The sequence below is a fragment of the Carlito syrichta genome, unplaced genomic scaffold (genome assembly GCF_000164805.1).
Source record: "Carlito syrichta isolate Samal-C Ts95f unplaced genomic scaffold, Tarsius_syrichta-2.0.1 Scaffold306795, whole genome shotgun sequence".
In the NCBI taxonomy this organism is placed as follows: Eukaryota; Metazoa; Chordata; class Mammalia; order Primates; family Tarsiidae; genus Carlito; species Carlito syrichta.
Window position 1 is genome coordinate 339,737 of NW_007250891.1, and position 24,516 is coordinate 364,252.

Below are 24,516 nucleotides of genomic sequence, written 5' to 3' on the forward strand. Positions count from 1 at the left end.
CCTGGTAAGAATTAAAATAAAAATCAATTCCATTAGCTTCTTACACACACCAAAAAATACATTTAAAAGTTTGGAAAACAAAAAAGAGTGCAGTTCAGAGTCATGGTTAGTGGGTGAAACATATCCTATTGCAGAATGTTATTACTTAATAACTTCATGTCCTTGATTGTGATATAAATTGAGTTTGATGTCTGGCTGAAAACTGACAGCAACAGGATTTTGATAAAAATTCATCCATCCTTCTAGACGATGGAATTCATAACATACCTTTGTCCAAGTTGTGTAATGTTTATATGTGAAGTCTATTCATAAATCTAAGGTTTTAATTAGTTGCTGTTTTTATTGAGTAGATTTATATAAGCATAATTCTACTAAATTAGATACCACTATTTAAGAATAGTGGTGATATATTTTTTTCCACCCTGGAAAATACGTTTTAAATCATGTTAACCCATTATAAACATTTGGATAGTAATTTTTAGAGACCTCTCATAAATAATATTTTTAAAAGCAATAGGACTGGGCTGTGTTTGAACATAGGTAATAATTCATACCAATTATATTACTAAACGTAAAGCTGCCGACCCAATAATATATCATAATTCATACCTTATGGTCTGATGGCAATTAAAATACCATCATTAAATATTTTGCAAACACGCGTAACAGTTGGAATCTTGCTTCTATGGAATACTATCCAGTGCTTTATTATCCAGAACAGTACCCCTGTTTATTTTCTTGACAATGCATAATCATTAGAGAGTCATTCTGAGAGTGCCTTTAATCCTCACAAAGACCTGGACTTTATCTTATATTATTGTGAGTATTAACACTGTTACTCCAATTTTGAGTGTTCATGCTTTTTGAGCCTCTGCTGGTTTTCATTTTTTGTAAGTAGAGCAGGTATAATCAGACTCTTCAAGTAGTGATTAATATGTGCCTGCAAGCTCCTTACACAGTGGAGGTGCCACACAACTAAACATAAAAGGCCTCACTTAGTGATTTAGGAGATTACGGTTAAAGAATCTAACTAGAAGGGGTTTGACTTCTATCTTCTGAAGCTCAACAAACCTTGACTGAAGCAGAGGGATCTGTGGAGAGGTTAAATATTTAATGTTCATTCAGCTCATCATACCCTAGTAATTGACTGTGATGTTTATCTAACAACTATCTAGGCCCTAAGACTATGCCCGGGTTAGCAGAGTACAGAGTTCTGTAGTTTGGCTCCACATGGGGGCTTGGGAATCCCTGGCTTCATGTAATGTCTCCCTACAATAGTTCCAGATACATTTTAATAGGATATGGGGTCTGACAATTAAGTTTTCGAACTTACCACCACGTGCTTACATGGGCACACCGTACAAACAGTTTGGTAACGTTTCATAACCTTGGTATGTCAGTGTCTCACAGCTGTGTTCATGTCAATGTTTAGTGGTGTCTTGTTGAGTGGTGTTCATTATTGTTGCATGTTTTTTGTGTGCCATCGCAAAAATGATGGCGCTTGAATTAGAACAATAAGCAAACATTACATTTCTTGCTAAACTTGGCAAGAGTGGAAGTGAAATCAGGGACATGTTAGTCCAAGTTAATGGGGATAATGCCATGAAATCAGCAGTGTACAAATGGATTAAACATTTTTCTTAGGGTGGAGAAAGTGTCACTGTTGGAGAGAGGTAAAGACAGCCAGTAACAAGCAGAACTTATGAAAACATTGAATTGTGTGTCAAAATTGTCAACCGACTGTGAGAAGCATAGCAGACCAAATAAACATGAACAGAGAAACAGTAGGGAAAATCTTAACTGAAAATCTTGGCATGAGAAAGATGTGTGCAAAAATGGTCCCGAAGGAGCTTTTGAATCATGACAATGCACCAGCTCCCACAGCACTGTCTTTGAGGGAGTTTTTAGCCAGTAAACAAATAACTGTATTGAAATGCTCTCTCTACTCACTTGACCTGGTCCCCAGTGACTTTTTTATTTATCAGAAGATAAAGGAAACAATGAAAGACATTTTTATGACATTCAGGACATCAAGGGTAATATGACAACAGCTCTGATAGGCATTCCAGTTAAGAAGTTCAAAATGGCTTTGATGGGTGGACAAGGCACTGGCGTTAGTGCATAGCTTCCCAAGGGGAGTACTTTGAAGGTGACTGTGGTGATATTCAGCAATGAGGTATGCAGCACTTTTTCTAGGATGAATTGGTGAACTTAATTATCAGACCATGTATGTTGGCAGTTTCTGCATATCAAGTTAAAATGGCAGGGTCGCTGGAATTATAAGTTTAAGTGTTTATATTCTGATGGACTAAAGCTCTGTACTTCAATTCCAGTGTCAGCACAAAGGTGACAGTATTTACCTTGTAGGTATATGCCAGTGCTGGGGACTAAACTGTATCCTCCAAGACTTCATATGTTGAAACCCTAATCCCTAGTACGATGGAATTCGGAGGTAGGGTCTTCAAACGGTGATTAGGTCATGAGAGTGGAGCCTTCATGATGGGACTGGTACCTTTATAAGAGGGAACACAGGGAGCTTCCTCTCCCTCTCCTCTGCACCATGTGAGGATATGACAAGAAAGTGGCCATCTGCAAATCAGAAAGTGGGCCCTCATCAGATCAGACACTGGATATGCAGAAACTCTGATCTTGGAATAACTTCACAGTCTTCAAAGCTGTGAGAATGAATGTTTGTGGTTGAAGCCACCCTGCCTATGGGAATTTGTCACAGCCACCCAAACTAAAATAGCCAGCTTTAGGAATAATACGTGCCAAGCATCCAGGACCGTCACCACACTGCTTGGTGTACATCTGGAATAAGTTCTCACCAGGTGTAAGACTTGAACAGTTTATTTTTCACCCTGATCTAGATCACCAAGCAATCCTCCCACCTTGGCCTCCCAAAGAGCTGGGAGGATTGCACTGTGGGGAGGATAAATGCAATTTGAAGTTTTAACTCAACCACAATCGTTGAGTACCTACAGTGTGCAAGGCCCAGAAGATCACGTGTCAAAAGAAAGTTGGCCTCTTCTGTTGCCTCTGAGTGGGGCTTGGAAGTTAGAAGAGGGAGAGACAGGCGAGCAGTAGCCTGGGGTGGGATTTAGCCAGAGTCAGGAAGCATGCTTCCTTGTGATTGCTGAGTGGCCGCAATAACGTTATGGTAACCATGCATAAACCATGTGTTTTTATTTTTGGTGTTCTGATGCTGTGACATCTGGGGCCCTGCTGACCCTGGAGTGACTTCCCTTCCCGGATCGAGCCGATTTGCTAGAGATAGTAAACGACTCACCCTGGTCATGCTTTTCAAATACAAACCAACCAATCCAGAGCCCACACCCCCCAACTGTCTCCTTCATTCCAGGCCCTGATCCTCCTACCTTTATCCCCTTAGGTCCAGCTACCAAACAAGCAGGGACAGCTTCCACTCCCCAGACCTCACTGACAAGATCCAAAGCTCTGCCTGTTCCTTCCTTGGGAAAACTACAATAATGGCTTCCACCCAATGGCACCCTTACTCCCTCTGTTTCCTGACCGACCCTGGTTCTTCCCCGCTGGCCCTCTTACAGCATGATGTGTACACTTCTTTGGGGATTTTTTTTTAGCACAACAAACTCTCTTTTCCAAGGAAGCCACCTCCCCACTTGTTGGTCTCACCTTCCCTGAATAATCACGTAGCCTAGGTCAAGTGAGACAGCTCATGACTGCAATCCCAGCTGTTTGGGAGGCCAAGATGGGAGGATCACTTGAGCCCAGGAGTCTGAGACCAGCTTGGGCAACATAGTGTGACCTCATCTCTACAAAAAAAAAAAATTGGCCAGGCACGGTGGTGCATGCCTGTAGTTCCAGTTACTCGGGAGGCTGAGGTAGAAGGATCACCTGCGCCCAGGAGGTTGAGGTTGCAATGAGCCCAGATCAAGTCACTGCACTTGCACTCCATCCTGGAGGATAGAGCCAGACCCTGACTCAAAAATAAGACAAGAAAAGAAAAACTAGTTATAAAGCCTATATTTTAAAACAAACCTCTGGTGCCTGAAGTTTGCAAGAAACTATGAAGAGCACATTAGGGGAGACCGGACAAATCCATTTCATTGCCCCTACTTAGCTGATCAGGAAACACAGGTGTTCAAGGGAGACAATAATAACAACCACCAAATAAAGCAGAGGAAGCACATCGTTGTACCCTTTTATTGGCACAGTCACGTTTCAAAGGCCGGTATGAATAAAAAGTTCCAAGTAGCAAGACAGGGTGGTGTGGAGCCACACAGCTCAGAACTTCCTGCCAGCCCACGGAAGCACATCGACACACAAGGCCTTGCATTACAGGAGGGCGGAGGGTGTACAATGAGTCATGCAGTGTCACTCAAGGGGAGGACCGTCTTGTGACGCAGCCCCCACTGCTCGAACCGGTAAATCTCGGTGCACTTAATAATATGGACTGTTTGGACCTTTGAACGAATGTGACCATTTTACAAGACCAGCTATGAATTGGAAGCCACGTGTGTTTAACCGATCACCGCATAATTTCCTGCGATCTTTGCTGAGGTCGGGAGGTGAAATTGTTAACTACGGGGTGTACAATCCACTTATCCAGAAGCACAGAGCACAGGGAAGAACCGCCTGCCTGTCGATGAGGAACATCTAAAACACGGGACTCGATCCATACTTCTGCAAGGGGTGACACTGGCACAGCTAAAACAGTAACATAGCCTGCAGATTTTTAGGTACTTTAGGTTTTAAAAAAAAAAAGAGGAAAAGTTGTGCAGAAGGGAAAAAAAATCTAAAAATGATTTTTAAAAATCTGTATTTTGAAGAACGGGAGCACCACCGATTGCATAAAGTTATAAAATACAGTCATAAACAGGTGAATAATTATTGTAATTCCCATGAAACACAAAACACCTACAAAGAAACAAAATATATGTCCTGTATAGTGTATTATAATAAAACCATCGGAAGGACAAGAAACAGACTCTCAAGCTCTCTAAAAACAACTGTACAGAGTGGGCATGGACGGCTCTTCTCCTCACGTCACCCCCTCTCTCATTCCCTCCCCACTTTTCCCAGCATCACTGTTGCCACCTAAGGGTAGCACAGTGCTGTCGACAAGGAACGTGAAGGTCAGAGCAAATCACCACAACATGGATAAGAAAGAACAAACACACACACGCTTTTGTACACACACACACACACACACACACACACGAGATCTCGTCTATTTAGCGTCAGTGTCCTGTGCTTTTTTTGTATCCATGCGTGGGGAGGGAGGTCCCAGCACGTGTCAGAAGGCAGCCTTCTGTGGACGCAGCCTGCCATCCTAGGCAGTTTTTTCCTGTGAGCGAGTCCGCAGTCGAGGCCACATCAAATGGTGCTGTCCCAGAGCTCGGAAGGCAGCCGGCTGCAGGAGGCTCCCTCGGGCTTCTTCAAAAGAGTGGGCTTCTTGCAAGGTGGTGGCGGGGGTGGCCTGGGCTCTGAGCGATGCAGGATTTGCTGCCAATCTTCTCTTTCTTCACAGAGCTTCCGCCTCCAGTCCAGAAGCTCCTGCAGGGCCACGCTTTCATTCTCTGAGAGCCGCAGCTGGTGTATGACCTGTGGGAGGAAAAGGGAAAAGAAAGTGGCACTAAAGAAGAGGGCGACCCAAAAAAACCCCAGAATTATCTCTTGGTGGACTGACCCCTGGTAGGACAGGCTCCACCTGCTACGTGAGTATTCTAGGAACCCATCAGCATTCATGGACCAGCTAGGATTGTTGTGAGTAACTGCGTTTGGCTTCAGTGAATTCTTTGGGGAGATTCTCTCAACGCTTCTGCCCATTTTCCTGATGGGTGATTTATGAGTGCACCTGACCACACTGCACTGGGTGTTCAGAAGTTGTTCACTAACAATGGCATGGCCTTTGTGTCCTACCCTTCCCTTTCCCCTGATCTCACCCTGAGCAACTTTTAATTTGTTCCCCCAGATGAAAAATGCCCTTAAAGGGAAATGTTTTGCCAACATGGAAGAGGTGATACAAACAACGGCAGAAGCACAGAAAGGCATCCAAATGGATGAGTTCGAAAACCAGAGAGACGTCTGGATTGGTGGATTGCATCCAATGGAAAGGACTTTGAAGGTGACTGACATTTAAACATGAAAGAATAAATATACAATTTTTAATCAATATGTTCTTTTGTTTTGGGGGGTTCCTCCTCACGGGGTGAGAGAGCATCCAAGTGTGATTGCGACAAAGGGCCTTGGTTGGGCTGGGTGGAAAGAAGCAGCATTTGAAACAAGGCCTCCAGAGACTGTTGCCTCTGGAGATGGCATTGGAGCAGGTCAGCTGCAAACTGCTGAATTAAGATGAAGACTGGACAAAACCCTGGGAAACAAGAAGAGTGGTTAGCATGCGCTAAACCTTCAGACGATGCAAGAGAGAATCAAACGTCTGTCTGACCTTCACCCTCTATTATTGCATACATTCTTGTGGTACCTTGTGCTTATCCTTCATTTATTATCTGCCTATAGTGGATGTTCTCCTGTGAACAGAGCTTTCTCAAGCTCCCCTCCATTCCTGGAGCCATTCCTCTATCTGTCCACATAATTAATTAATAGTCAAACATGATTGTCAGGGTCCTATGACCCCACTGCCGACCTCAAGGCCTGAACTCCAGGATGGATCCCTACTCGTGAGGGTCCATGCATAGACAATGTAATACCAACTCACACCACACTCAGAGAGAAAATGCATCTTCGTGTTAGGTGTTGCAAAAGGTCGCCGCTAGAAATGCTAAAATAGCAAACTAGCTAGGCAGGCTAGCTGTGCTTGAGAATATCTGCAACCTCTCTGGGAAATGTGGCAGCATGCTCTCTCTATGTGAGGACACGAGGCAAAGCAATGAGCTAAGCTAAGCTAACAACTGTGCGCTTTCTCAGACCTGGAGCCCTCAACAGTGAGGGCTTTATGGGCCTTTGCAGAAGAGCATCACACATGTCCTCGTATTGGCAGCTTCCTCTTGCATCACCACAGTACTTGAAGAGTGACACCCTGAAGACTAAGCTTACACCCTTGACTTCAGGCAGGGCACACCAGGACAAGTGAGTTATGTGGCTGTGGTCACCCCTTTTCTGCCAACAGGCAGAAATCTATAACTGGACATTGCAGACAATCAATCTTTCTGGCAATTCTAAGTAAGTATGCTGGTTTTAAAAAATGAGATTCTGGGCCAGATGCAGTGACTCATGTCTGTAATCCCAGCACTTTGGGAGGCCAAGGCAGGAGGACCGCTTGAGACCAAGAGTTTGAAACTAGTGTCGGTGACAAGCAAGGCCTAATCTCCACTTAAACAAACAAAAAAGAAAGAAAGAAACAAAATGATATTTTGGAAATCAGACTGAGAATACGGGTGAGAATTCAGAATAAATAAGATGGTGTAAGTCATCTCCAAAACACCAAGTACTGTGTTCCAGTATCACTTCTGTCTCATCATAACCCTCTCTGTTAAAAGAAAAGAAAACAAAGCAGAGCACAAGTGGCTGTGGCTTTCATGCAGACAACAGTGACTTGGAAGCAGCCAGGGTAGTTAGTGTTCCAGGCCCAATTCAAAAACCAACAACTAAACCTGTTTACCAGAGGAGAGGGTTTCAAAGGCTGGGGTCAAGGAGATGGTGTTGATGGCACGAAGGTCAAAGCCATATTCAGAGTCCATAACTAGAGTTCTGAAGCTGATTATTAGCAAAAGGAGTCTCAAGAATTGAATTCACAGGCATCCAGAAGGAAGAAAAGCCTAGGTGTGGAAAGGGGAGTTGTGGTTGCTCAAGCCCTACTGCTATCATGATACATCAATGGAGAAAGCTAGAGCCGGGGCCCTAAAGTGGTTATTTTTTGCTAGTCTCCAACACTGCCCCAGAATGACCTAGAAGTGACAAATTCTGCCATGCAGATGCTTGTAGAAGCCTGGTTGCTTCTACTGCCAGTGGAGCGGGCCAAGAAAGTAGGGTGACAGGGGTGTGTGTGAAATTTGGTTATTTATGAGCACTCTGGAGTGTTACATGTGTGCCAGGTATTTTCGTAAGCATGTCACATTGACTCATCTGCTCTTGAGATCCCATGAAGTAGGTGCTGTTATTTTGCAGATGAGGAAACTAAGGCACAGAGCAGTCGGGAAGTTTGCCCAAGGCAGCATAGAAAATGGTAGAACCTGGCAGGTGGGCCCCAGAATCGATGCTCTTAACTGTTACTCCACACTGCTTGTCATTGACCCAACAATTGTTTCCAGGTTTTGATACAGGCTAAGGATTAGAGTCTCTTCCACCATGTGCCTCTTTCCTCCTTTTTCTAAATGAGATAAATAGCCATAGCGCTGTGTTTCTGCAGGAGTGTGTGCTAGCTTCTCTCTTGTCCTTCACTAGTGTGTGCTGTGGTGATTACAGTTCTCTTCAGTCTCATTTACTCTGGATGTAGAATATTCCGATCTGTATTCCTTGGTCCAGTAGTGATCTGTGAAAAATAACCTCAAGGGATTTATTCTAGGAAAGAACCTATATCTGATAGAAGAATATCTCTACCATCTCAACTGATTATCTTCGCAAAACTTCCTTGAGATACCATCTTTCCAACTTCATTTATTTAGAAAACAAACTTAAGGTAATCGGTCATGGAAGGTTACTGTTCTCATTGTACAAATTTTTTTAAAAAGAGTATGCATTACAAAAAACTGTATTTTTAAAACATCAGATAGTCCTGCCAAATGGAAGAAAATTCCACATCAAGTGAAGTGTTCTGAGGTAGACTGAGAATTACTAGCTTATATTTTCCCTCTGAGGACATTTGCCAATTCTGAGATTTTCAGCAGACCTAGAGAGTCTTTTCTGGAAGAAAGAGAAAGCAGATGATATTTTGCAGTCGCACGAGACTAGAGAAACAAACTGGAAATGTGAAGACCCTCAAATGCACAGCTATTTTCCACAAGGGACATTAGTTGAGCTCTTCAGCTGTTTGGGCAATTGGTGCCTTAGGCCAAAGCTTGGAAAAAGCCAGATGAAATCTCCTACCATGATCAATGTGCTTCAGAAGCAAAACCCTGACAAGGGAGATGACAGCTTCAAGCCCATGGCCAGTTCCATCTTCAAAACACTTGCTAGATTTTGAAACTGTCGAGGGCAGAAGGCTGGAGAGGGGACTGGGAGCTCTGAGCTGCAGGGCTAGATCCGCTCTCATCTTCCAGTGCTAAAGAACACAGACCTCTCCATCCAAAGCCCAGAAGGACCAAGCCTGAGGCTAAGATAAGAGCCATGGCTAGACTGGTTCTCCAGCGCAGCTCAGAGAGAAGCAACTGTAAGAGTGAAAGCTGACATCTTAATAGAAACATTGGAAGTCAGAAATCAAGCAGGTTAAATTATTAAAAAAAAAAAGTCAACCCAGACTTCTGCACCCAATAAAAATAGCTCTCAAAAATGAAAAAGAAATAAAGATATATTTGGACAAACAAAAAGGAGAAAATTTGTTATCAGAAATCTCACATTACTAGAAAGATAACAGCAAGTGTTTTTGTTGTTGTTTGTTTTTTAAGGTGAAGGAAAATGATCCCAGGTGGAAAAATGGAAATTCAAGAGGTAATTAAGAACACTGGAATTAGTAAACCCATAGGTAAACATAAGTTATATGCTTGAAATGTCTCACTGACTTTAAATTATATGAACACAAATGTATGCCAACAATAATCGCAAAACCCAGGAGAGATTAAGTAGAGTTTAGGGGTCTTAAGGGTCCAGCAATATTAGAAAAATAGTAAAAGTTATCAAACCTGTTAGGATGCAGTGAATCAAGGATGCATGTTTTATCCTCTAGTGAAACAATGAAGAGAATAATGAGAATAAATGAGAATAAAAGAATAATGAGAACAAAAAAGTTAACATGAAAGTGAAATAATAAACATGCAATTAGTTTAAAAGAAAGGTAGAAAAAAGGATATAGAGACCGATCCCTAACAATTAAACATAAAAACTAGACAAACAAACAGAATCTGAATCTCCCCTCAGCTGCTGATATTATTTTTCCATGACTTTATGACATATGCTATATTTCTCTTGATACTAGCAGGTCTGATGGAATACAGTTGTGTCCTTACACCAAGCGCAAGATACACCCACTCTGTATTTCTTCTAAATCCTAAACTTTTTCAGCAGTGTTTCATGACACCCAAAAATATACTAGGTGTGACCCTCTGCTAAACCTTCATAATAGGAACAGACTTAAAAAGACTGAGTCACTCCATGGAAGCCGAGTCAGTGCCAATCTGCTGAGAGTGACTTTCAGCCGCTGCTGATCTGAATTAGGCTTGTCGGAGGGATTTTGAAAGAAAAAAAAAGCCCAAATCCCCTGAGTCATTGCTTCTCTTTTTGGAAAAGAAAAAAAAAAATGCTCCCTTCCCTTTTCAAAGCTTCTCGATGTTTACTAAAAATATCTGAATTCCCAAGCACATCATAAAAGGTGAAATTTATGTACACAAACCGCTTGAAAGCCCTTTCTTAATGAGGATATTGATGTCTTGAATAATGTAGTGAGTTCAGAAGAATGCCATATTTGAATCAACAAACAAGAGCCTTTCATGGTTCCTTGATAAGCAAAAATTTGACTGATGTTTGCAATAATCAACTTACATTCAGCTCAACCCTTTTACTGAGGGATTCTATGAAACTTTCCTTATTCTCCATTATATAGATTAATATCTACCAGGCATATAGGATTATTGCCAGGATGGCCTAAATGAGATGTTAAAATATTAACATCATTGATCTTAATTTAAAATTTTTTCACAAGTTATGTCTTAGGCCACTACCTTCAATACAATAAAGATTAGAGGGCATTTGAAAAGTATGATCTGTAAGACGATAATTAGAAGATCAGAAGAAGAGGACAGTGTCCCCTGAATAATAATGTTTAATCTGCCTTATTTAGATTTATTAAATGTGTTGGATTGTAAACACAAGAATTATGTTTGTCATGAATAATGAAAGAGCTTTAACAGAATAACAAACAAGAGCTTTAATAGAATAGCAAACTAGTGCAATTACGAATGCTACTTAAATGGTGGTCCTATCGTACCTAAGCAACAAAACGCATTTAAAATATGATTCAACACTGTAAAAACACCCAAATCAGTGTTTATTCATTCTTTAAACTTTATGTCCTATTGGTGAAAACAAAAACACTCAAGGCTTCCTATACTATTATTTGTTATTCACAGTAAGTTAAATATTATCACCAAAGAGGCAATAATGATTTTTTAATCAAAAGCTTTAGTTTTGATATTGAAAGAGAACCATTTTTTTTAGAAAGAAAAAAAAGTCTCTGGGGATGAAAGATACAGCTTTCAACATGAGTTTGGAGTTAGCTGGCTTCACAGCCAGTATTATTTGTCCTGGTTTGCTTGCACAATAACAAGGGTGCCATATTGGTGGCTTTTAACTTTAAGTCATTTTCCATTGCTTTAAAAGATTTTTCTTCACTCCACATTCCTGCTTCAGAAAACAAGTTACTTATTTTCTCTTTTGGAATGCTTTATGTAAGAGTCTTTGCGCACACAATCATTGCATTCTAGCACAGCAGGCAAATGTTATAACTGTAAAGAATGCTCTCCATCTAGGCATCTTTGGGCACGCTTTGTACCGCCCCAGCTGTAGGTGCCCTGTGCTCTATGAATACAACCAGGCCCTGCTTTTAAAGATTTTAGACAAACAAAACATGTGCATGTCTTAAAGTGTCACATATGGCATAACGACAGAGCAGGGAAAAAATAAGGATGTTTCTTCTAAAAAACACAAAAATAAATCTTTAACCATTTACCTGGGAAAGGAGATTTTGTCGAGGAAGGTCTGAAGAGGACTCCAAAGAAAAGTAACATTTGATCTAAATTTTGCAAAATGAGATAGTCACCTAACTCATTGGAAAAGAGGGGAAAAAATAGGCAGATAAAAGAATTTCCACAGGATCTGATGTAGACAAGAGACAGGAATGACATGGAAATTTCATTCTTTAATACAAAATGTCAAGTCCATCAGAAATTTTATTTCATTTTTATTCTATTCTATTCTATTCTATTCTATTCTATTCTATTCTATTCTATTCTATTCTATTCTATTCTAGTCAAGGTCTCATTCTGTCACTCAGGCTGGAGTGTAGTGGCATGATCCCGACTTACTGCAGCCTTGACCTCGTGTACTCAGGTGATCATTTTACCTCAGCCTCCCCAGGAGCTGGGACTACAAATGTGTGCACCCTACCTAGCTGCCTTTTTTTTTTTGAGTTGGAATCTTACTCTGTTGCCCAGGCTAGAGTGCAGTGGCACACTCACGGCCACCCCAGTGTTGACCTGCTAGGCTCTGGCGATCCTTCCACCTCAGCCTTCCAAGTAGCCAGAACTAAAGGTGCGTACTACCACACCCAGCTAATTTTTTATTTATTGTAGACATGCGGTCTCGCCTAGTTGCTCAGGCTAGTCTCAAACCCACAGGCGCAGGCAATTCACTCGTCTTGGACTCCCAAAGTGCTGGGATTACAGGCTGAGCCACCGCAGCCAGTCTTAAATTTTTTTGTAGAGATGAGGTCTCGCTATGTTGCCTAGGCTGGGCTCAAACTCCTGGACTCAAGCAATCCTCTTGCCTTGGTCTCCCAAAGTGCTGGGATTACAGGCGTGAGTCAGCACACCTGGACCCGTGAGAAATCTGAAGGTGGTTAAACTCTGAAGTCAAAATGCATGGGTTGGAATCTAAACTTGCTCCCTACGTGTGCACTCTTTGAGTGAGCTTTCACTGGCTTCCTCATCTTTAAAGTGGGAGCACAATAATTATCTCCTAACAACTTGGTGTGGATTATATGAGTCATAGGCATAGGTTACTTAAAAAAATGTCTTTAAAAAGTAGTGAGTACTGTACAAATGTGGGTTGTTATGCTTGTGTCATTGTTAGCTCTTTGACGTGAGAAAATCCCTAAACCCTGCTGAATTATGATTATCCTGATGACTAAATTAAGCAAAGCTAAATAAAACACTTCTCAGAATTTATAACCCTTTATAAATGTGACATAGTTTATTTCTTTATTACTAAAAAGAAACCCTCAAAATACTTAAAACATAACTATGATTTATATAGGCTTTAAATCTAAAGAAAGTTAAACAGAAATACAATGAGGAGAGGTTTAGAGGTTTTTTTGTTTTGTTTTGTTTTAATTTTAAGGGTAAGACCAAAATAAGTATAAACAGTTTTTAGTGAGCTATTTAAACAACTGTTACATGCAATGCTTCTGAAACTGAGGTTCGTATTGTCAGGGGTCCACAAATTCCTTGAACAATTAAAAAATTTTGCTGTTATATTTTCATTTTTTAAAAAGTAATGCTATTGAACTTTGTGTCATTTTGAATATCTACATTTCAAGCCAGTGCTCAATGAGATTTTTTTTTACCTTTGTATTTTATTTCCAAGAGGTTGACATATTATTCACATGGTTGTAGGTTAACAAGATAAGAGCAGATGGATTTAATATGCAATAGATTTTTTTTTCTCTCCCAAGAAAAGCTAAGCAATATTACAGAGTAGGGTAAGTTCAAAGTTGCCCAGCAGTTCCAATAGATGAGAGCAGTGGAGATTTGATAAAAACAATGGCACAAGATGGTAAAAATGCCCCAAAGTTGATGGACATTGTTAACGAATTTAAAATTACCACGTTTATGTTTTCCCCAGCAATGCCATTTCAGCTAAACACAACCTTATACCTAATGTGAATGTCATAGATTTTATTTTATTTTTTGTTACTGTTTTAAATTTTTATTCTGCTCAGTTGGTAAATTTGCTTTGGTTTTATAGCCGTAATAAAATCTAAAGGGATAAAGAGATTTTAGGTAACACTGTGTGGGTATACACTTAATTAACTTTGTTATAAAATAATTTAAGAAATGTTAAGGGTCAAGCCAAATATATATATTTTTCATTTAAAGAGGATCATATATATTATGCAAGTTGGAGAAATGTTGATCTATTCCATGTGGGTAGAATTAGTTACTGCTTGACAAGACTATGATATCCTTTAGAGCCCCAAATGAGGAAATCAATCTCTACCCAGCACAAAGCATTCAGTGTACTTGCTTGGAGAGTTTAGATGGAGTGAGTGTTTGAATACCTGGATTATGTTTGAGAGATGGTAAAAATGTTATCACAGAACATTAAACTTGCGCTGTTTTTTTGTTTTTTGTTTTGCTTTTTTACTTAGGAGTAAACGGGCACCTCACCCCCATCGTGTCCAGGAAAAAGAACAGAAGAAGGTGCCTTCAAACAATGCCAGACCGACCCTGAACACATTCTCATATGTGAGATGTGTTTCACATTTCACAGATTCGGCCAAGGCCCTTTCAAATGCTAGAAAGTCCTGGGAACTTATTAAAAATGCTCTGCAGCTCTGAAATCTCATAGGATGTGGGTGGTCCCATGACCATTTCTTGCTGTGAATTCAGACATGCCTAAATGAGTCTGAATGGCCAGTGGGTGGGGCCATTGAAAGGCAGCAGGACAGTCACCACGGACTTCCTGGTGGCCAAAGAACACAATGCCTTAAGGTTAAGGGATCAAATAGACTTATAATATGTCTAGAATTTTTATTTTTTGATGGCATGAAAAAATATGGTACTATTCTATACCAGGTACAAAAATCAAGCTTTTAGAAAAGTGCAGAGTCTCTGTCAGTTTAAAATTGTTTGGTGGACAATCTAATGAGATTCCCGCCAGTGACTCTGTAATTTTAAATTTTCAATTTGACACTCAAAAGAGATCTAAAAAGCTTCAGAGATTGGAGGCCACTTGCAGTTCAGTAAAAAGAGAACAGGAAGTCAGCGTTTATAAGGAGATGGGAAAGTTTTAACTCCTCAAACAAATTGACACATGGCTATATCTCAGAAACAGAGGCAGAAGCAGCCTCACTGAAGCCACTCCAACACGAGCTGCAACTCCGATGAAGCTGACGTTTTTCATATACAACCTCCTGTCAGTTTAGATCACCTAAAACATGGCAGGGGTTGCACCTATAACACCAACACATTCTCCTTTCTGCTCTTAAGAGAGGATTATATATGGAAAAAGCTATGCTATTTATATTCAATAAATATGTATGCCTCTGAACACCAGAACGACACTTCAAGCTCCCTGCGTGTGTGAGCAGATACGTAAATGATCACGGTTCAAACCCAAGTCCCCACGGGCTCGGATACTCGTTCTCAAACAAAAATCTCTTCTATTCATTAGGTTTTCTATAACAAGGTTCCTTCATAGAAACAATAATCCTTAGAAAATTACAATGTGACTTAAGATACTGGTGATTACTAGCTCCACAACACAATACAGCATTAAAAAAATTGGTTTTGTTCTGCTATTGAGAAAATCTTGCTGATTTGAAATTTAGAAGATCAAGACATGAATCTAGTTCCCATTTCCCTGCTCGGATTGTAAAGTATCTTGTGCCTCCCGACATCTAGAAGATATCAATTAGGAAGATAGAGTTTGATATAGTGATATAAAGACTGGGGCCATGCAAGTTCTTTCTCTACAGTGGCATGCATATAATTAGTTCACCTATTTTCAGGGATTACAAAATACGAAATCACTCACAACCTGAGAAAAATACGAGCTAAAGGTTTAATAAGGTTTATTTCTTCTGTAGCTATTTATTAACTTTCAATAACTTCTTATTGTGTTATTTTCAGTTCTATGAGATGAACTAACTAAAAAATGAGATATAAATTTTCCTCGCTTCCCATGGGTATGCATTTCTGTGGATAATATGAATAAATGCAAATTAATAATTTGCTGCTGATTTTTAACTTAAGTCTTTCTCTTCAAGGATAAAAATAGTCTTTGTTAAATAATTCATATGTAAAATCATGTTGCTGTTCATTTGTCATAGAATTGATTTTTCTATTGACTATTCACCCAAAGGTGAAAAGAGGCATTTACTGACATTTATGGAAATTAAAAGAAGGAAGTGTCTTAGCTGACTGAATAGGAAATGTTAGTGCTTCAAATGCAAATCCCATTTCTACTCCGTGCTAACAAGATGTTGGAGGAAAAAAAGGTTAAGAAATGAAATCTGAAAAAGAGTCTGTAAAACCAAGGTCTACTTAAATAAATCCTAAAGATGTAGCATAAAACAAAATGTGATGTAGAAACCCTTCTCTAAAGGATTGCATGTTTCTGTAATTCTAAAAGTCTGTGAGTGAAAAAGGCATTTGTGGTTTAGGCAGAAAAGAATTGGTCCTTCCTATTTCAAAAATAGAGTTTTACACAGCAATACAAGTATGTCCATTCTTGGGATTTTGTTTCCTTTGTTGCCTAAGATTTAAACAAAAAGGAAAATATCCTTTAAAAGTATGTTCAAGCTTCACGGGAAATAAGAGTAGCTATATCTGGACAACAGGGGATGAAAGAGAAAGAGAATTTTAATTTTCTACCTTATCTGGATGCTTCCATTTCTTAAAAAATCAACAACCACTCTTTACCTACATAGTAAGTAACATTATAGTGAAATACACAATATAATTTAAATACAAATTTATTTGCATTTGGTAGCTGATTTTAACCTCTCAAGTCATAATTATGAATAAAAATGGACTCTGATGAGTAGATGGATGTGTTTCTTCATATTAATTGAAAGTTACAACAATGGAACTTATCGTTGTAGTATAAATCATGCAATATAATTAATCTGTGACATTTAGGATATGATATTGCATGAAGTCTGATCTTTTATTTCTCTCTTTAGAGAGAGAGGGAAAAAACCTGTTTATCTCGTTCTCTTGTTCAAAAATCTCCAATGCCATGGCCTTCCCCTAGTCTAAAGAAAGAATCAAGCTCATACGCTTCGAGAAAGTTCTATATTTTCCAGCTACACTGATTATTCTGGCTCTCACACACTCTATATTTTTAACCCAACCAAATATATGTAGAACACACCCCATACTTCTATTTTGCTTCCTGACAATAGTCCTGGTTTGTACGTCCAAAGATAAACCCCTTTGCCTGATAAAACTCTCTGCGGTTTCCAAGGCCCGTTTCTAGTATCATCTTCATTACATTGTTTGAAATCCTTAAAGCATTTTCACATGTAATTATTCTAGTAGACACAACCATGTGAAATAAGCAGGTTATATATTATTAGCTTCATTTCATAGATGCAGAAATTCATCTTTGAAGTCCAAAGCCACTTGGCTGGAAACTGGTAGAGTCAGAATGCAAATTCAGGTACATTGTGCTTAGTCAGCCTTTATGTGTATTAATTGCATTGCCTTCCAAAAAAGCTTTCCTTATCAATCAATTAACAAATGTGCCTTCAATAATGATGAAAATAAGACACTGTGGTGAGTTCTATAGAATTCAGCAAGAGGTACAAAGCCTGACCCCTTGCCTACAGGGACTCTATTTAGACTGAGCAACAAAACATAAATGCATAAATATTAAAAAAAAATGATACTTGGACAAGACATGAATATAAAACAAGGCAGTATAGCGTGAATTGATTAATAACTCATGCATGCGATTACAGTTGTTGGGATACAGAGGAGACACCACCCATTTCAAGGCACGATGGCCATTGGGTTGTGGAATTTGATCTGGATTAAAATGATATGTAGGCCAGGAGCAGTGGCCAATGCCCATAATCCTGGAACTTTGGGAGGCAGAGGCGAGAGGATTGCCTGAACACAGGAATTCGAGACCAGCCTGGACAACTTAGTGAGATCTTGTGTTTACAATAAATAATAATAATAAATTAGCTGAGTGTGGTAGTGCTTGACTGTAGTTCCAGCTATTTGGAAGGTTGATGCGGAAGGATCACTTGAGTCCAGCAGGTCAAGGCTGTGGTGACCGTGATCATGTGATTGCCTTCCAGCCTGGGTGACAGAGTGAGACTACAACTCATGAAGAAGAAAAAAATGGGATGAGTAGAAGACAAGGAGAAAGACCAGCTGGACTGAGAGATATAAGGAACAGGGCTCATGTTTTGTTCCATCTATGTAACTACAAAACCATACGGGAGAGGAAAGCTCCGTGAGATGTGGTATTGGCCTTCAGAGTTGGCTTTGGAAGAGCAAGTGAGTTGTGTATAATTAGGAAAGATCAGGCCTGTATGAAACTGAGGAACGCAAGAGTCAAAATCATGGTAGCACAGCATCCATTGCTTGCAGAGGAGGGGAATCCAAGTTGAGGGATAACCCCCCCCCCATTACATTAGGCAGTATTTTATTTTGTTATTTTATTTTTTTGAGTCGAGGTCTCACTCTGTTGCCCAGGCTAGAGTTTAGTGTCACAACTCACCGCAGCCTCGACTTCCTGGGCTTAGGCGAGCCTCCTGCCCCAGTCTTCTGAGTAGCTGGGACTATAGGTGCATAAAAACACACCCAGCTAATTTTTTGATTTTTTTTTTTGTAGAGATGAGATCTTGCTATGTTGCCCAAGTTGGATTCAAACTCCTGGGCTCAAGTGATGCTCCTCCTACCTTGGCCTCCCAAACTTCTGGGATTATAGGTATAAGCCACCATATCTGGTCCCAGTACTTCATTTTATAGTGTTTTGTAGGACACGATTGACCTATTACTTTACTGATTTTTCAAAAATGCTTTTTCTAGAAACAATCACAATTCATGTGTTATAGTATTAAGTAATTAAATAAGAAAGAGGAAGACCATTTCAAGAAACTGGATGTTAACAGAACCCCACTTAAATACTTAAAAAATGTCAGCTATAATTTTTAAAGTGGTATAGCTTAGCAACTCCATGAGTCATGGTAATCACTACCTGGAGGAAAGTATCTCTCCTACCCTCAACCTTGACATTCCCTTCAAAATGTGGTTATTGGTGAGAGTCATTCACTGGAGAATGAGAGGTAAGACAGGCAATTTCATAATCCCGAAATGCACCGAAAAGGTCCTGAACATAGTGAAGTATTTCTAGCTTTGGGAACTGATTTTGTCCTTCAGCAAAATTAAGTCCATTGATTTTTTTCAAATAAATTTTTTTATTTTCATTTTTATTTTTTGAGCTGGAATCTCACTCTTTCGCCCAGACTGAAGTGCAGTGGCACGCTCGCGGCCACCGCAGCCTGGACCTGCTGGGCTCCGGCAATGCTTCCGCCTCTGCCTTCCAAGTAACTGGAACTACAGGCACACGCTACCATGCCCGGCTAATTTTTTAAAATTTATTGTAGAGATGAGGTCTTGCCAAGTTGCCCAGGTGGGTCTCGAACCCACAGGCTCAGGCAATCCACTCACCTCAGCCTCCCAAGCGCGGAATTACGGGCTGAGCCACCAAGCCCGGCTTCAAATAAATTTTTAAGAGTTACAGACTATATATACATGCAGAAAATTGTGTGTGTGTGCGCACGCACGCACACACGCACATGCGCGGGGCACATGTGCGGGGCACATGTGTGTGAAGGCTGGCTTGTTGGGAACACCACTGAACATGATTGTGTATTACATTTTCTGATAAGCAATATCTCAAGAATCCAGTCATTAAAAGACATAGATGGGAATGATTTTGCTATCTTAAAGAATACAAATTATTAAATAATGAAGGGTAAACTTAATTAAGTACTACAAACAGTAATAATAATAATCCTTGGCAGCAACAATAAAATTCTAAGTGAATAAATGATGAAGAGATAGTTAGGGTCACCCAAGATGCTGTGACAAGCAAGCCACAAATACTTGTGGCATGGTACAACAGAAGCATATTTCTTACTCATGCAGAGGCTAGGAACTGATGAACCGATGACCTTAATATGCCTGTCCATCAAAATGCCTGGGCTCTCCTCGAATCTTAGAAGATTCCATATCTAGCTTTAGGGTGGGAAAGGTGATAGATGGTCATGCAAGGGAGGTTGATACAAGCCATGCTTAGAAGCAGTGTCTACCACCATGGCTCTCATTCCATTGGCTACCTTCAATCACATTTCAATGACTAACTGCAAAGGAAGCTGGGAAATATACTCTACCTGTGCGCTTAAGAAGAAGAAAAACAGATCTGGTAGGCATAGAATCTGCCACTGTACCCTGGGGTCAATTACAGTGCCTTAAGACATCGTCAAAATCAAGTGCATGTAAATCAGGAAGAATTAGAAAGAAACAGAGACAAGATTTTGTTCAAGTAAGCAAAGTATGAAAGCAAATCTTTTGATTCAAGATTTCTTTTCAAAAACAGATAGTAAAAAAAAATCACCCACAAATGTACGAAATTAATTGAAATGCACTTGGGCTTCAAAATCTAGGCTTTTTATGTCATTGACTTCGTGATACTTCTTTGCAATATCACAGTTCATCTGTTTTAGAAGCAGAGTCAGAAATCTAAAATGGCAGTATCAAATGATAGTGTAATCGTAGAACTCAGAAAAGAATCAGATCTACCAAGTCTACTGAGGTTGTAACACACATGTCTTCATCAATGTGAACTGATTCTATTTCAGCACAATGGAAATCTTTCTATCCTTTTAGCTTGAAGTTTGCTTTCCAAATCGTTGGAAAATTTGGGGCTTAGGTTCCCTGGAGTCTGTCTTCTAATTTTCTGATATCATGAGTGGAAATAGAGCTATAGGTCTAATACATTCTACTTTCGAAACAGGCAAACACTTATCCTTTACCTATACTCTGGGCAGATCAAAATCTTCGGACCTAGTGCAATGATTTTGAAGAAAGTCATAATGCAATACAGTTATAATCTGAATTTCACATTTAGCCTCTTGCTGTAGTTTATAACTGAAAAGCTTCCCTTTTCTAGAATTAGCATTTATAACGAATAGTAATTTAACCTCATTGAACATCCAGTAGAGTAACCTCACTTGAGCCATAGTGGCTCTCGTTCAGTTCAGAAATGCCCCTGTCTCAGAGCTGTGGCTGTTCCCTTGCTTGGAATGCTGGAATGCTCGTCTCTGACTTGAACTTGTGTATCACCCCGACATCCTCCCTATATCTTTTGCCCAGTGAGGCTTTTGCTGATCCCTGATTTACAATTTTTTTTTTTGAGTTGGAGTCTCACTCCGTCACCCAGACTGAGTGCAGTGGCACGCTCCCGGCCACCGCAACCTCGACCTGCTGGGCTCCGGCGATCCTTCCGCCTCAGCCTTCCAAGTAACTGGAACTACAGGTGCGCGCTATCACGCTAGGCTAATTTTTTGATTTATTGTAGAGGTGAGGTCTTGCCTAGTTGCCCAGGTGGGTCCCGAACCCGCAGGCTCAGGCCATCCACTCACCTCAGCCTCCCAAAGTGCGGGATTACAGGCTGAGCCACCGAGCCCAGCTGATTTACAATTTCAACTCAACTCAACTTTTTTCCACACCACTCTGGTCCCTTCCAGCCCTGCTTGCCCTCTTCAACCTTTTCTTTCTTCCACTGGTTTCACTGTCTTTTAGTGTGTTATACATTTTATGTAAATACTGTTTACTTCCCCAGGCTAGAATTAAACCTCCCTATGGGCAGGGATGCTTATGTTGTAGGCCAAGGTCACCCTAGTGCCTAGAACTGTGTCTGAGAGAAGCGGGGCTTCAGTACATATTTGATAATGAACAGATGAATGAATGAGTTCCTGAAAATTCAATTTCAAGTAAGTGCAATCCACTTTCTTAGAATTCCAAAGACTAGATGTATCTCATTATGTACTTTAAGTTGTTTAATACATTACTCGCAAATGCCTGCATATAATTGTACAGAGTTGTATAAATTAAACCCTTGCCTATTACTCTTAATGGGTAATATAAGTGATCTTCCATAGTCATTTTTATCATGTGTGCCTTTCAAAGGACATAACTCTAGAAGCCAACCATCACATAAAATGTGACTTCACTTTAATATGCTCCGACCAGTGAAGCAACTGCCTGTTATACTATTCACCAAATTAATTGATACATGTTTCATATGGGACTGAATTAAAAATTATTTAATAGAGTTAGAGTAGAATATAGCAATCTGCTTCTCTCAGTTCTTCTGTGGTAGTTTCTGGCTGACAATTGAATTGCATTGGCAATTTATTGAGTGTTTTGTGTTTGGAATGTAAAAGTGATTAAAATACATGCAATGCATTTTTCTGTCTCTCAGAAGTCTACCAGGGTCCACCCACACATACAGACACACACATGCATATACACAATTATAATACAACAAAATAAGTTATATAAAAGAGATACATATTACACAGTTACGGGAACAATATTATAGAGAAACTAATTTTCTTGGACTGGGTACTCAAGAAAGGCCATGAAGAAGAAAGTAATATTACAGAAGAATCCATAAACTCCTAGATAAACATGGAGAACAGTTTATTTCTGGTGATGTGCTCAGAAGTATGACTTTGTGTTGTGAAAAGTGTGGAATAATGGTTATCTGCACAGAAAATTGTAAAATAACGTTACTAACTTATACCCCTCTTAAAAAATAAGGTACAGCCACCTTAAATCCTAAATGTAAAAAGAAAAACAACAAAATTTTATAAAAATATATACAAGAACCTATATATATGGAAGGCAGCAGTGTAAGAAATGTCCTCCTTTTAATAAAATATTAATACAGTGCTGAGATGAAAACTTCTAATTTAAATACCTCTATTAGAAAAAAACATAACCTGGACAACCCCTTCCGGTCCCCTCCCACTGTGGGAGCTTTTCTGTCCTCTCAGGAAATCCTGCTTACTCAAAAAAAAAAAAAAAGAGAAAAAACATAACCTTAAATCTGTGATCTATGCTACCTATTTAAGAGACCAGAAAACAAAAACCCAAAGCAAGTTAAGAAAAAAAAAAGGAGGAGATAAATCAATGAAACAGAAAAAATTAGAGAAGATCAATAAAATCAAAGATTACTTTTTTAAAAGGTCAATAAATTGATGAACTTTCATAAACTGACCAAGGACACTCAATACGCAAAGTGTTTGCATGAATGAAACTGGTAAGGAATATTATCATAATACGTGAAAAATTCTTACAGTTATCAGGAAAGTCATTAATCCAGTCAGGAAGTAGGAAAATAGTGTATTTGGACTAACAGATTTGAACGAAAACACTACATAGCAACACAGAAAATGTTAAGTAAAACCTTAATAAAATCTGTCTTACACTTCTCATATAGGCAAAAAAATAATGAAATGAACCATTATACCAGGTGCTTACTGGAAGACATGAAAAATCTCACTCCCTTTTAGAAGTGTATACATTGATTTAACCATTTAGGGAAGTAATTTGGCAATATCCACCATGGTTGAAGAAGTCCATACCCAGAAATGTAGCATTTTCACTTCTAGGGGAACCCTGGCAATTTTTTAATTAATTAATTAATTTATTTATTTATTTATTTATTTATTTATTTCAGTTATGAGTTAAGAGCATTTTCAGTGCTGTTCCTTGTAGCATGGTTTGCAATACTGATAACTTGGAGGAGTCTGGTCTAAGTTTTCCACTGTACTTTGTCAGAGTGTGAACATTGTTCTTAAGAAATGCTGTGCCCACATTTATGTGAAACTTGTTTCTGATAAGAGATTCAAATGGAGGAGGCATGTTTACATCTAAAAAGTGAATAATAGAATTTTTTTATTTCCTGCTATTTGGTGTTGAGAGAGAACTTATAGAGGCATCGGTAAGAATGTATGCTCAACCCTTGGCTGTTGTAAATTCTGGCCCTCTAGTAAAGGTTTTGGTGTAAGTGTCTGATCCTCCATATTGCCACTGAGTATTGGGTCTCATCTATTTTCTTGCATCTTTCATGGAGATCACTGAATTAGGTGTCTGTAGATCAGGACATGGCAGACCACAAGATGACACCTTCTTCCTTGTTCCGATCTGGAGAAAGACAATCCGACTACCTAAGACACTGTCGCACTGTAGGCCAGAGGCAGCAGGTAGTGTTGTGTGTCCCTAGTGTGACACTCTTCAGGAGAGGCTTGTGCGTCCCTAATGCCTTTCTTTTCCCCACTGGCTTGCTTCCTGTCATGTTTGTTGAGTTTTGTACTAAGTGTGCATGGGTCATCAAAAGCTTCTCTTAATGTTGGATTCTCAACCCTAAAGCTTTTACATTTAACCTGGAGCTGATATTCAGAATAACAAATGAAAGCAACATGTATCAAAACAGAAAAAAAAAGCCACCTTGACAAAAACACAAATTTGCAGAATAATCTGTAGAAAGTGATACTTTAAAAAACATTTTAAAAGCATGCACAGCACTGATGATTATTGGAGATGTGTGATTTATGGATACATATGTGCGCAGCAAAGGCACAAACATGGCTGGAAGCCTAGGTGCTAGCTTCAGAAGGATGCTTCACTCTGGCAGGTAGGGATGGAATCAAGAACTGGGATATCAATGTCTAAAACATAGTTCTAAAGCAAATGTTGCAAAATGTTGATATTTATTAAAGTGGGGTGTTTTATTAGTCGCTTTTTTCTAAGTATGTAATAAAATATATTTTTAAAACTCATACACGTGACAGATTTCATCAAACTCACAGATAAGTATTGGGTCCTCTTGATC

At 39.5% G+C, this 24,516-nt stretch overlaps 1 protein-coding gene across 1 annotated transcript in view; it reads right to left on the reverse strand.

The window, feature by feature from the left end:
* Positions 1 to 4,153: 4,153 nt before the first annotated feature.
* Positions 4,154 to 24,516, reverse strand: part of MYO16 (myosin XVI) — a 348,665-nt gene continuing 328,302 nt past the window's right edge. The window contains exon 21 of the mRNA XM_021715183.1: positions 4,154 to 5,586. Coding sequence (XP_021570858.1) covers positions 5,359 to 5,586 — 228 coding nt within the window. The 3' untranslated portion in view covers positions 4,154 to 5,358. The remainder of the gene's footprint in view (positions 5,587 to 24,516) is intronic.